The sequence below is a fragment of the Terrapene carolina genome, unplaced genomic scaffold (assembly GCF_002925995.2).
Source record: "Terrapene carolina triunguis isolate 2854851 unplaced genomic scaffold, T_m_triunguis-2.0 Scaffold95, whole genome shotgun sequence".
NCBI classification, from domain to species: Eukaryota; Metazoa; Chordata; order Testudines; family Emydidae; genus Terrapene; species Terrapene triunguis.
Window position 1 is genome coordinate 18,350,415 of NW_020664446.1, and position 12,318 is coordinate 18,362,732.

Below are 12,318 nucleotides of genomic sequence, written 5' to 3' on the forward strand. Positions count from 1 at the left end.
TTTCTAAAAACATAGTAGGCTACAGTAGCTCTTCTGTGGGAATAATCCTCACACTTTTTCAATGACCAAGAATTTCTTACCATCACCAGCCACTTTGGAAGAATCCCCTTTAGCAAGAAATTTCAACATTTTCTTCAGAACTTTCTTGTGAGATTTGGAAGGTTGAAAATGTAAAGGTTGACATCTAAAACAGGAAATCAAATATTTTTAAATATATATATTTTTTTTTACAAGAAATATAGTTCAAAGAAAACAAAGAACTCTAGAAAGTTATAGCTCAACTACTTTATTAAAAGGATTATTTTCAAGTTGCTGACCTTATGTTACATGGATGCCTTTACAATATGCACCTTTATACACTCTTACAACTGTATATGGATAAAGGAGTACATTCTCATTAAAAAATATAAAGTGAGTTTTATTGCTTGAGAAAAGAACTTATTGGGAGTCATCCAGTTATCCAAAGAACAGTTACATTGGCGGTGGCAATGCAAGCTTCCTTGATACTACCCACCACCATTATCAGGAAGTAAAGGTAGTTCATTCTCCATCACTATTCAATCCATAGTATTCCCTTTTGAGGATACTAAAAAGAGTGCCTGTAGGATGCAGACACATCCATTAAGAGCCAACCTGCAACCAACAACTCATTTCATGTATGCCTTCACATAACTGCTGCTCTGAGCTGGCAATCTAGATGAAATAGGCCAGAATGCATTCATGACTGGATGGTGCAGGAAAATAGAAAGAGATTATGAAGCCTGTCGTAGTTAGCATGAACCCACTTATGTCTTATTTAACATTCAAAGAACACAATACCATTCAAAAGTAGGTTTATCATCCAACTGATTATTTTAAGCAGGAGAAACTAAGACACCCTGGATAACCATGTTTGTATGACCACGATCTCAACTGGGAATAGTCAAGCCAAGTTACTTTTAAACGTGTGGCCTTAGATGTTATGATTTTTCTCACTACTATCATGTTTTAAATTATTCCTCTTAGCTGTAACACAGCTTTAAAGGCACTATTCACATGCAATAAACTCTTACCTTATTGTATACTGAGGACAACATGTTTGATTCATAATGGGCTTGTAGACATACTTCCCACTTCTAAAAATTATAATAAAATGCTTCATTAAACTTGTAATGATGTTTGTTATAAGTACAATACAAAATTAATTCACAGAAATTTCTAAGTTGTTCTAAAAACACATGAAACTGTTCCTGCAAGAAATATGAAAATCCTGTACTGAATAGAGTAACAAAACTGAAATAGCAAGTTCTTTAGCATTTTTCACCAACCTGCTACATTGAAGCACTTCCACATTCAAATTTTATCCAGTCATATTTAGGTCTTTCAATAATGCCAACTGAGGCATAGAAACACAACTATGAAAGACTCTTATCTTGATTATACAGCCCCATCCCCTATCGAACTTTTCAACACCTTCCTACCTGATTGTTAAAAAGTGTCTTAACTATAATATAAATTATAGTGATCTCCAGTTCTCTGTAATTAGAAGCAGAATAGGGCTTGAAAAATCTACTTGCCTATTACCATGGAAGCTTATCTTGGAGAATGGAGGGGCCTAAACTAACAATTTCCACACAATGTGAGAGTCCTATTTTTTTTTTGAAGTTATATGCCTAGCTCTTATAATTGCAGATATGTTTCCTGATACAGAACTGTTTTTCTGAGTCTCCAGACCTATACTTCCAAGTGTCATGTTTGCTCACAGCTTTTGCAAGCCACAACCAAGTCAAGTTGGAATGACTTGACAAGTTAGAATGGTCAATTTCATGAATACTGTAGAGACCTGGACAACTGTGAAACTGACAAGAATCAGGATCATTGCAAATCCGTACTTCTGCTACTGCTCCTTGGGAAAACTATGAGCAACTGTGGATGCAAGTATTGGTATCCACGGAGTACAAAAACCAAAACAATAGAAGCTAGGGAAAAGGTAAAGTAGCATTCCTCCTTGCAGCAACCACAAGACTCTGGGTTAAGGGACAGAGGGAGGTGAAACAATGATTTCTTCCTCAAATACAGAAATTCAGCTTCAAATGTATTACCCCGTCCCCACTAGTCAAAGTTTGATACAAAAGATGGCATCTCCAAAAATACTCAAGGATAGCACCTTGGTAAGAATCCTGGAATAGTGGTTTTCAAACTGCAGGTCGCGGTCCAGTACTGGGTCGCAGAACATAAGGCACTGGGTTGCAACGGCTTTGGTCAGCACCACCGACCGGGCCATTAAAAGTCCCGTTGGCGGTGCTGCCCAGCTAAGGGCAGGCTAGTCCCTACCTGTTCTGACACCGCACTGCGCCCCAGAAGCGACCAGCAGCAGGTCCGGCTCCTAGGCTGGGGAGCCATGGGGCTCTGTGCGCTGCCCCCACCCTGAGCACTGGCTCCACACTCCCATTGGCCCGTGAGCGAGAGCCACGCGGAGCCGCTTGCACACTTCCACCTAGGAGCCGGACCTGCTGCTGGCCACTTCCAGGGCACAGCATGGTCCGCGGTGCCAGGACAGGCAGGAAGCCTGCCTTAGCACCCCCGCTGTGCCGCTGACCGAGAACCGTCCGAGGTAAGCCCGCGCCCCAATCCCCTGCCCCGGCCCTGAACCCCCCCAAACCCAGAGCCCCCTCCTGTACCCCAAACCCCTGAGCCCATCCCACACCTCAAACCCCTCGTCCCCAGCTCCGTTGGGTCACGGGCATCAACAATTTTCTTCAACTGGGTCGCCAGAAAAAAAGTTGGAAAACAACTGTCCTAGAATACACCCCTTTTCTTGACAATTGGAGTGTGAGCTGGGATTCTCAATAGGGTATTTTTTCATATCTGCTGCTAGCAAGAAGGGTTAGCCTCTGGCCAGTAGTTCTCTGATGAAAGTTTTGAGAGCTAACACATGAATAAAAATCATATCTGTATGGCAGTTCTCTTATTTACTAACAAGAAGTACTTGAAAACTTGCATTTTCTTCAAAAGAAAGTTTCTTCTTTCATGCATACTGTACAAATAAATTATTGCATAGCATTAATAACAGGAATGTTACAGATATGTTTTAAAATATTTAAGTTTTTAAAGGCTATGATACTCTTCATTCATTTCTCCATGCTGGGGGATGCTAGAGTTGGTTACCACATCCATATCTTCCAACTTTGAAGGGCGTGGGGGGAGGGGGAATTGTGAAAAGAACTTTCTCCAATTTGACCCAACTCTTGCAATTACAGATTATCTGGATTAGAGTAACATTGTCAAGATGTATAAAGTACTTCAGTATTGTTCTAAAACATTAAAGCCAAGACATAATAATGAAGTGCCTAACATTAGGCTCCTAAACCCATGGTCATCTGATTACATAGTTGGATTTTCATAAGTACTGAGTGCCTAGCAGCTCCCACTGAAGTCAACAGGTGCTGCTGGGTGCTCAGCACTTTTAAAAACCCCAGTCATTTATTTGAATGACTAAATACAGGGTTAGAAGCCTGACTTTAGGCCCCCACTTTTTTTCAAGTCTTAGTCAAAGGATGGAAGTCATCTAGTGTCACAATCTCCAAAGGAAAAAGTAGGCCTCATATTAAATATTTAAGTATTTTTGTATTAAGGATAATTCAAACGGACACAATTTAAAGACCGTATATTATAAACAAATACGTATTTACCTATGTTGGTGAAAGTTTTGAAAATCGAATTCACCTGCCATAATTTATACTTTTGCAGACTGCATTTATATCAGGTAGGACAAGGAAAATCATTTTCAGTTCCTCAGTGCTGCAATGTGTGTATTTGTTTAAATACAACTGTTTTCACTTTTCTATCTAATTAGTGAAATATTCTATTGGTCTTAGGTATTATGAAAGCTTTTTCTTCCTTAAACAAAATGTAAATTTTTGACCAAGCTTAAGATGACAGCATCCCTTTGAAGATTGTTTTTCTTAATTTACCTTCGCCATCCTCTGTCGATAAGATCCTGGTAATCTTGAACCGTCATTGAATGCGCCCACATGCCTGTAATGAACAACAGGACACTGTCACAGTTATCTTTAAAACATTAAAATTTAAGCAATTTCTACTGAAAGCTTATTGTAAATCTAGAAGATTAATTTGGGATTTCTTCTAACAATTTTTTGGAGAAACAGTTTCTTATATTTCTAAACTTCATATTAACCATTTCAAAGAATAAAGAGACAAAACTTTGTCTCTTAACAAATTTCCCACTATTTAAAAACAGGCAATGGAAAACAGGATTGAAGTAAAACTGAAAGTCAATCATCCAATTAATTTAAATTTAGAACATTTTACTGTCAAATAGTCACTGTGTTTAAGTGTATTAAAATACTTATGTGTTTTGTCATTTTAGCTTTTTATTCAAACACATCCACATAAAATGTAGAACAGACTTTATAATCTGGTTATATTTATTAGTTTCCCAAATTCCCCACTGACAAATGTCTGAAAGAGACAATCACAAATAGTTCCCCAATTTTAAGGTGATGCCATTCAAGGCTAGGAGCAAAATACCCCACCTCTTAGATGTGAGTAGCTCAGGAGATATTTGTAAGGACACCTGATGCAGATTTAAACCAGGAGTTTCAGCCCCTTAACACCAAAAGAAATGGCAAAACAAAATGCAGATGAAAGGGCACACAGTAATGAGAGGGATTATCCAAGTTTCTTCCTGTGCCTACTATGCTATCAGTTAAGGCGGTATCTAACGCAGTGGTGGTTCTGATAAGGACTTTAAAACAGGATTCCAAATTCCCAACATGAAAAGATTAGAATTAGTACCATATTACCTGACAATGGGACTCTGAATGCAAGAAACAGAGCACTCCTCAAGCCAAGAGAAGCAAGACAGACCATAAAATAGCATGAACTGTACAGGTGGTTAGGTCAAGTGCACAGAATATGACCACAGACAGCTATCAGTATAGGGCCTAACCTTGCAGATCCTTAAAGTAGGTCTACGCAGGAAAGTTTAACCAGTTATACCAGTATAATTCCAGAATAAAGTTGGCTTTTTTGAGGGGGAGGGGGATATCAAACTCCTTCCAAAGCAGCATAAGCTAAACCAAAAAAAGCCACTCTTATTCCAAAACAAGAATGTTCACACATGTATATCAGTTTAAATTCACAGCTTAGTTTACACTAGTATAACTTTCCCGTGTAGACAAGTCCTTACTCACAAGAGTAGTCTACCTGAAAACAGCAGAACTACTTGTGTGAATTTAATGCTGTGTTCTTGGGTGGGGACTGAACCTTGGAATTCTGGTTCTGAAGCATTACAGCTGGTCAGGAACTTTCCAGCCAAACAGTTTCAAAGGAAAATGCAAATGTGTTGAATCTGAAATATTTCACAGAAATGTCTCAGGTTTGACAAACTCCATCAGAAGCCAGCCTATTTTTCTGGTGTGCTGCTGAGGAGCCTGGACTTCCAGAGTCTGTGGCTCTGGGGCAGCCCCACTGTGTGGACTGCAGCCAAGGTTGGGGAACACAGGGCTAAGAACCAGCTTAAGATGGGACTCTCAGGGTATATCTAGCTCAAGCCACCATGCTAAAATAGCTACGTGGATGTTCCAGCTCAGGATCACAGGCCTACAGGGTCAGGTGGGCTTGAGAGCCTGAACCATAATGTCCACATTGCTATCTTTAGCTCAATAGCTCAAGCACCACTAGCGGGACATTGCACTCCATGTTTTATAAAATGTTGTTGTTAAGTGTGAACACACCTCTACCCCGATATAACGCTGTCCTCGGGAGCCAAACAATGTTACCGTGTTATAGGTGAAACCGCATTATATCGAACTTGCTTTGATCCACTGGAGTGCACAGCCCCTCCCCCCCACCTCCCAGAGCACTGCTTTACCGCATTGTATCCAAATTCGTGTTATATTGGAGTAGAGGTGTATAATGTAACTGGAATATGCTTTAGGCAAAACGTCTCTTGTAAGGTATCATTACAAAGCTTATAATCTACTGAGTGTGTTCATCCTATTTGTATGAATGCATCATTCTTGTATCTGAAGCTAGATATATGAAGTATTATTCTGAGGTCCTATTGTAATTATGCAAAGTGTAGGCCATTAATGGTGGTTTTGACTCTTGATGGCTCCCATTGACTAGGACAATTAAGTGTAGATGGCTCTGTTTACCTGCAAGCCTCCACTGCATACCTGCGGCCAGTCCTGGAAGAATGGAGGGGGGCTCACAGGATATGTGAACATGTCACATGATACTGGAATCCATCTTTAACCTGGTGCTTTTCCATTAAGAAGGAGGGGTGGGAACCCAGAGAAAGACAAAGGATTCCCGCCTTGTGCCAAAGCTATAAAAGGGGGTGGAACGGAACAAAGGCGACTGCCAGTCATGAGAAATCCCCTAGTTGCCACCTGAACTGGAACTAACAAGAACTGTACCGGGGAAAGGATTAGGCCGAGACTAAGGGCTGGTCTACACTGCCGCGCTAGTTCGGCGGCTGGGGATCGAAGTTCCGAGTTCGATTTATCGCGTCTGGTCTGGACGCGATAAATCGAACCAGGAAGTGATCCCCGTCGACTGCGGTACTCCAGCTCAACAAGAGGAGTACCGCGGAGTCAACGGGGAGCCTGCCTGCCGCGTGTGGACCGCGTCTGAACCGCGGTAAGTTCGAAGTAAGGTATGTCAAATTCAGCTACGTTATTCACGTAGCTGAATTTGCGTACCTTACTTCGACTTGGGGGGTAAGTGTAGACCAAGCCTAAGAAGAAGTCTAATCTGTGAAAGAAGCTTATTGGAACATCTCTAAGGGGGAGATTTACCTGTATTCAGTTTCTTAATGTATTAGGCTTAAACTTGCGTATTTTGTTTTATTTTGCTTGGTAACTTACTTCGTTCTGTCTGTTATTACTCGGAACCACTTAAATCCTACTTTTTATACTTAATAAAATCACTTTTGTTTATTAATTAACCCAGAGTAAGTGATTAATACCTGGGGGAGCAAACAGCTGTGCATATCTCTCTATCAGTGTTATAGAGGGCGGACAATTTATGAGTTTACCCTGTATAACCTTTATACAGAGTAAAACGGATTTATTTTGGGTTTGGATCCCATTGGGAGCTGGGTGTCTGAGTGCTGGAGATAGGTGACCTGCTGAGCAGTTTTTGGTTCAAGTCTGCAATTTTGGGGGCATGGACCAGACCTGGGTCTGTGTTTGCAGCTGGCTAGTGTGTCTGGCTCAACAAGGCAGGGTTCTGAAGTCCCAAGCTGGCAGGGAAAACAGGCTCAGAGGCAAATTCAGCACATCAGGTGACAGTTCCAAGGGGGTTTCTGTGACCAAACCCATCACACCAGCTCAAGACAGGACTCTCAGGGTATATCTAGCTCAAGCCACCATGCTAAAGTAGCTACGTGGATGTTCCAGCTCAGAGTCACAGGCCTACGGGGTCGGGTGGGCTTGAGAGCCTTAGCCATAATGTCCACTTTGCTATCTTTAGCTCAATAGCTGAGGCCCCACTAGTGCAAGTCTGTCTACCCAGGCTGGGATACTCACTCCCAACTGCAGCACAGACATACCCTGAGGGCTTCCAGCTTCCTGGCTCTGCAGCCGGGAGTCTAGATGTCCTGAGATGGGCATCCAGGGTTTGCGACTCTGGGGCAGCCCTGCAGCTTTGACTGTCCTGGGCTAGAGATACCTGGGCTTCTAGACTTCCAGGCTGGCTGGCTCAGCAACTCCCACAGAAGCCCTGTTGTGCATCCAGCAATGAGCAGTCCACATGGTAGGGTAGCCCCCCAATGACAGACCCTGTAAGCCCTGGCAGCTCCGGCGTGAAATTGACATGATTCTTGTCAGTTTCACACTGCCCAGCACTGAATAGCTACTTATACTTGCAAAAAGTACATCTAGACAAATCACTAAAATTATGATTATAATGAAATGCCCATCTATTAATAGTGTAAAAACAATATTTAAATATTTCCTTTTTAGAGCTGAAAGTCTTTCACAAATAATATTAATTTATGAAATAAGTAAATATTATTCCTGTGTTAAAGAACAGGCAAATTGAGGCCCACACAGGTTAGGGGACACATTTTCAAACCTATGTAACTAACTTTTCAGTGACTACAGCTCCCACTGAGTTCAGTTGTGGGTTCTAAGCACCTCGAATGTCAAGATCTAGGTTCTTTGAAGCTAGGAATCCAAAAACAGAAGCACCCACATTAGAGGCCAGGTTTGAAAGTTTGGCTTTGTCAGCCACACCCCATACCTCTCCTGACTACCAATCTAAATGCCAACTTCCCTCAGTACACAAATGCTACGTCTCTCACAGCCAAAAGTGGCATAACCTACTTTAAGGAGATCTTTTTAAAACTTTTGGGAGTGACTAGCACACATGTAAACTCTACACAGATGCAGGCTTGATAGGGGGAAAGCAGGGCTCACGGAAAGGCTTAAGGGAAGAAGGGGTAGCTTTTGCCAGGGCATTTTAATATGAACACGTTGCTACTGGACCTTAACCCTCAGAGCCTACCTCTGCCACCAGCCAACCTAGGAACGTCCCCGGTCCCCACGCTCCCCTGAGCCCAAAACAAACAAAGAAGCACCCATGCTCCCGAGTCCCCTCTCTTCCAGTCCCAACGTCTCTTCTTCTCCCCCGGCCCCCTTCACACGGGCAACTCTCCCTGTCCTGCAGCCAGAATCAAACCAGTCCCCTCAGCTAAACTGCCCGCATCAGTTCCTCCCACCCTGCCTAACTGCCCCCATCGGCCCACCACCCCAGCCCATAGGCTATGCTCCGGGTCGGCCCGCCCAACCTCCCCTCAGCCCAACCGCTCCAGCAACCGACCCCGGCCCCCCGGCTACTCCTCCATCTCCCCGCGCCCAATGTCCTGCCCGCCAGCCCCGGCCCCCACCCCCGGGGAGGTCCCGGCCCGCACCGTGGGAGAGGTTGCCAGTCACGTTCTTGCAGTAGCCGCAGCGGTAGCCGGCCTCTCCCCCGAAGTACTCCACGATGCTCGAGGAGCGGTCGGCCGCCGCCATCTTCCCCACGGTCCGCACTGACCCCCCAGCTCAGGGCAGCGCCGGGCCTGGAACCCTACCAGCGACCCCGGGCAGCCCGGAAGCCGCCGTCGCCGCCATTTTGGTTATGGGCAAGCCCGGTTTGGTTGCGTCATCGTAGGAAGGAACACGGTCATAAACTCCGCCATGTTTACTAAAGGCAGCCCACATGTTTTCCAGTAGAAATACAGGGGGCGGGTCCGTCCTCTTTACTAAGGGCACGGGAGCTTCCTCGAGGAGAACGGGGGTGGGCGCTAGCTCCGCCATCTTTACTAAGGGCAAGTGCCGCTAAGGGGGTCCCAGTTTTCCAGCGGTATTTCAGGTCTCCGGCACAGACCGGTGGTGGCCGGGGTGCCCAGCCTCTGTTGGGCAAGCTGTACCTCTGCCCATGTAGCAGCCGGCAGAGAGGGCTGCGCCCTGCCCCCGGGCAGGCAGTGCATGAAGATCGGGGCTGCCTGCTCGGCCTTTGCGAGAGCCTGTGTTGCAGGGCTGGTTTCTAGCCCAGCCCTTTACCCACTTACCCATGGAGACTTTCCCCTGGGCAGAGGCGCAGTAGCCACACGGGTAACCCTCCTTGCAGCCGCTGTACTCCACTACGGAACAGTGCATCGTGCACAGCCGCCCGAGCTTGCTTAGCTCACACCCGGCTACGGACTGCGCCCTGCAGCGCCACTCCACGCGGGGAAAGGGCGCAGCTGCTCCACCATGTGCATAGGACCCATCTGACAAGCCTTCCGCCGGGACGCAGCCGGCTTGCCCATTTCGTGCATTTTGGGAGTTAGCAGGTGCCGCTGGGGTGACCAGACAGCAAGTGTGAAAAATCGGGACAGGGGGTGGGGGGGTAATAGGAGTCTATATCAGAAAAATACCCCAAAATCGGGACTGTCCCTATAAAATCGGGACATCTGGTCACCCTAGGTGCCGCGCTGTATGGAATTATATCATTCTAGCTGCGGTGAGGGTGCAGGACACTGGGCTTCTGCACACGTTTCCGAGCGCCGTTCAACCCATGGGCGCTGCTCTGCCGCAAGAACTTGCTCCGGGGATTGAAAATTCATCGCTTAGAAGCCTGGGTGGATGGAGGGGTGTATGTGGCTATAAAACGTTCTCAGCTGGATCACAGCCCTGGCTAGGCGTTTGTTCAGTTACTTTAATCGAAGCAAAACCAAGAAGGTATTGCACCTGCCATAGGATTAGGCCCCAGCTGGCACTTTTCATGAAACCCATTACTACAACTGTCAGCTAGCTAATACTCATACACTATGCTGTGGAGCTTAAATAAAATGTTTAGTACACAATTATAGTAAATGCAGGATTTAGGGCAAGATGATCAAAACAATCAATGTTTGTTATTTATTGTGGGATAAATAAAAAAGTGTGAGTCATGGAAGGTTAAAGGCATGAACGCTGCCATGATTATGAAAGGTTTGTCCCGGTTACTAAAGCTATTTTTGAGGGACATTAACTTAAAAGAATCAATTTATGCCTAAAATTTCACTTACTGTTCTTACAAATATCTAAGAGGTAGGAGGAGATGTCACCTTAACTATGCACCTCATGGTCTTCCAACACCTTTGCTGGCTGGTTGGGTTTTTTTCCTTGTAATGCTCTCCTTTTGTAGAAAAAAGACTGTACTCTACATCTCTTACCTTTTCTAACTCTGGAGTTTTTGGAATTAAACTCATATTGGGAAGGGTAGGAGGAGTGGGGCACAGGAAGCAGTTGAGTGTAAGCAACTTTAATTCCACATTAAAGTTCGTGTGAAATGAATTTCTCCTTTGTAAAAGTGGGACTAGTCTCTTCTCCCACAGCACCATGGGTCTGGTGCAAGCATACAGTTCCCCATTATTAGCTTCCCTCATCCCACTGTAAGGCAGTTGTGCCATGCACTGAGCTTGACCATTTCCCGTTTCACTCCCTCCAACATGGAGTATGTGTGACATACACTGCCTTTTCCCATTTTCAGCCCTGTCTTGCTCTGCATGCACTGAACATGCCTGTTCTCTTGGCCCCTGGCAATCTAAGGAGGTTCCCCATAATGAGAGAAGAAAGGAATTACAGAGTTTTCTTGCCCTCACAGGAGGTTCACAGCTGCCACATACAAACATACCAAGCACAACACTGGCTCCCTCACCTGCCACTTCTGCAAGTGTTCCTCATGTCTCTTTCTGATGCTGCCTTCTCCTTCAGCAAAAGGCAATTTTGATTGTGGGACCCCTTTAAAGCCTTAAACACACCAACTTCTATGAGGGTATAATTGAAGACAAACTGATTTGCTGCATGCTCAATCTCATAATTCTTCTGATGAGGTATTCTTTGGTAGTGGATGGATCTCTTAGTCATTCTTTTGAATAGTAGCAATTTTCTGCTCAAACAACAAAGACTGCAATAACAAGCAATGTCTCCTCTTTCCATTGAGGAATGAGGCTCCTAGGTGCCTTTCTACCACTGCTTCAATACGAAAAGTCCTGATAAAGATTAGGAGAAACAAGGAGCATCTGATAATCACCATGGCATCATGACCATGGAGACCAATGTTTCTCAGCTCTCTTGCAGCTAACCAAACCTGATCCCAGCCTCAAATCCTTTTTCCACCACCAGAGCATCTCATTCCACCCCAACCCAGAGCCATCTCTGACAGCATGGCTTATAACAGGACAGGCCTTCAAGCAGGTGAATGGAGCACTGGATTCTTGAGTCACCTACAAGATTAATAAGAATTGCATGTAGAAAAGTTTGGCAGCGAGATGCAAATATGCCCATGTACATCTTACCCTGTCCCTGAAAAAGGCTGTTTATTTACTGGATATTAGTTTAAAGAATCTCCATGTGCATTTTGCAATTGCTTTGGCCTATCAGGAACTAGTAGTTGAAGGTAGACCAGTGTCTGACAAAGCTGGTGACAGTTCCTTTTGAGCCGTTCAGTACTTGTGAGCTTGGGTGATTTTTTTTTTTTTTTTTTTTTTTAAATAACCAAAGGCACCTCTTGTTCTAAGGATTTCACAGAAATCTCAATAGAAGAAAGTGATTACTGCTGTTTCTTCCTTACTTTTGTTCTTTTACCTTTATTTCATTTCCCTTTTCTTCTGATTCTTTTCCTTCCCCCACCCCCCCCATGTCAGTGAGTGAAACACTATCCTATTTAACTCTTTATTTCCCTGTGTTTTAATTCCTTTTTCCAATATCCTCTATCAATCTCACTCCTCGCCTCTACTCTACAGTTGCAGGTTAAATGCTGACAGATAAAACAGTTTTTGTTACAGCGTATAGAATG

The 12,318-nt window shown here is 44.3% G+C and overlaps 1 protein-coding gene across 5 annotated transcripts in view; it reads right to left on the minus strand.

Annotated features, from left to right (window-relative positions):
• The window catches only part of ATE1 (arginyltransferase 1), a 156,774-nt gene extending 147,114 nt beyond the window's left edge, over positions 1-9,660 (minus strand). For 3 of the 5 annotated variants that reach the window (XM_024216986.3, XM_024216987.3, XM_024216985.3), the window contains exons 1-4: positions 8,924-9,112; positions 3,954-4,017; positions 1,053-1,115; positions 81-184 (exon numbers count right to left, since the gene is read on the minus strand). In XM_024216986.3, coding sequence (XP_024072754.2) covers positions 81-184; positions 1,053-1,115; positions 3,954-4,017; positions 8,924-9,026 — 334 coding nt within the window. In that variant the 5' untranslated portion in view covers positions 9,027-9,112. Of the gene's footprint in view, positions 1-80; positions 185-1,052; positions 1,116-3,953; positions 4,018-8,923; positions 9,113-9,565 lie in introns of those variants that run through there. The other 2 variants (XM_026650942.2, XM_026650943.2) reach the window with 2 other exon arrangements.
• Positions 9,661-12,318: the final 2,658 nt, after the last annotated feature.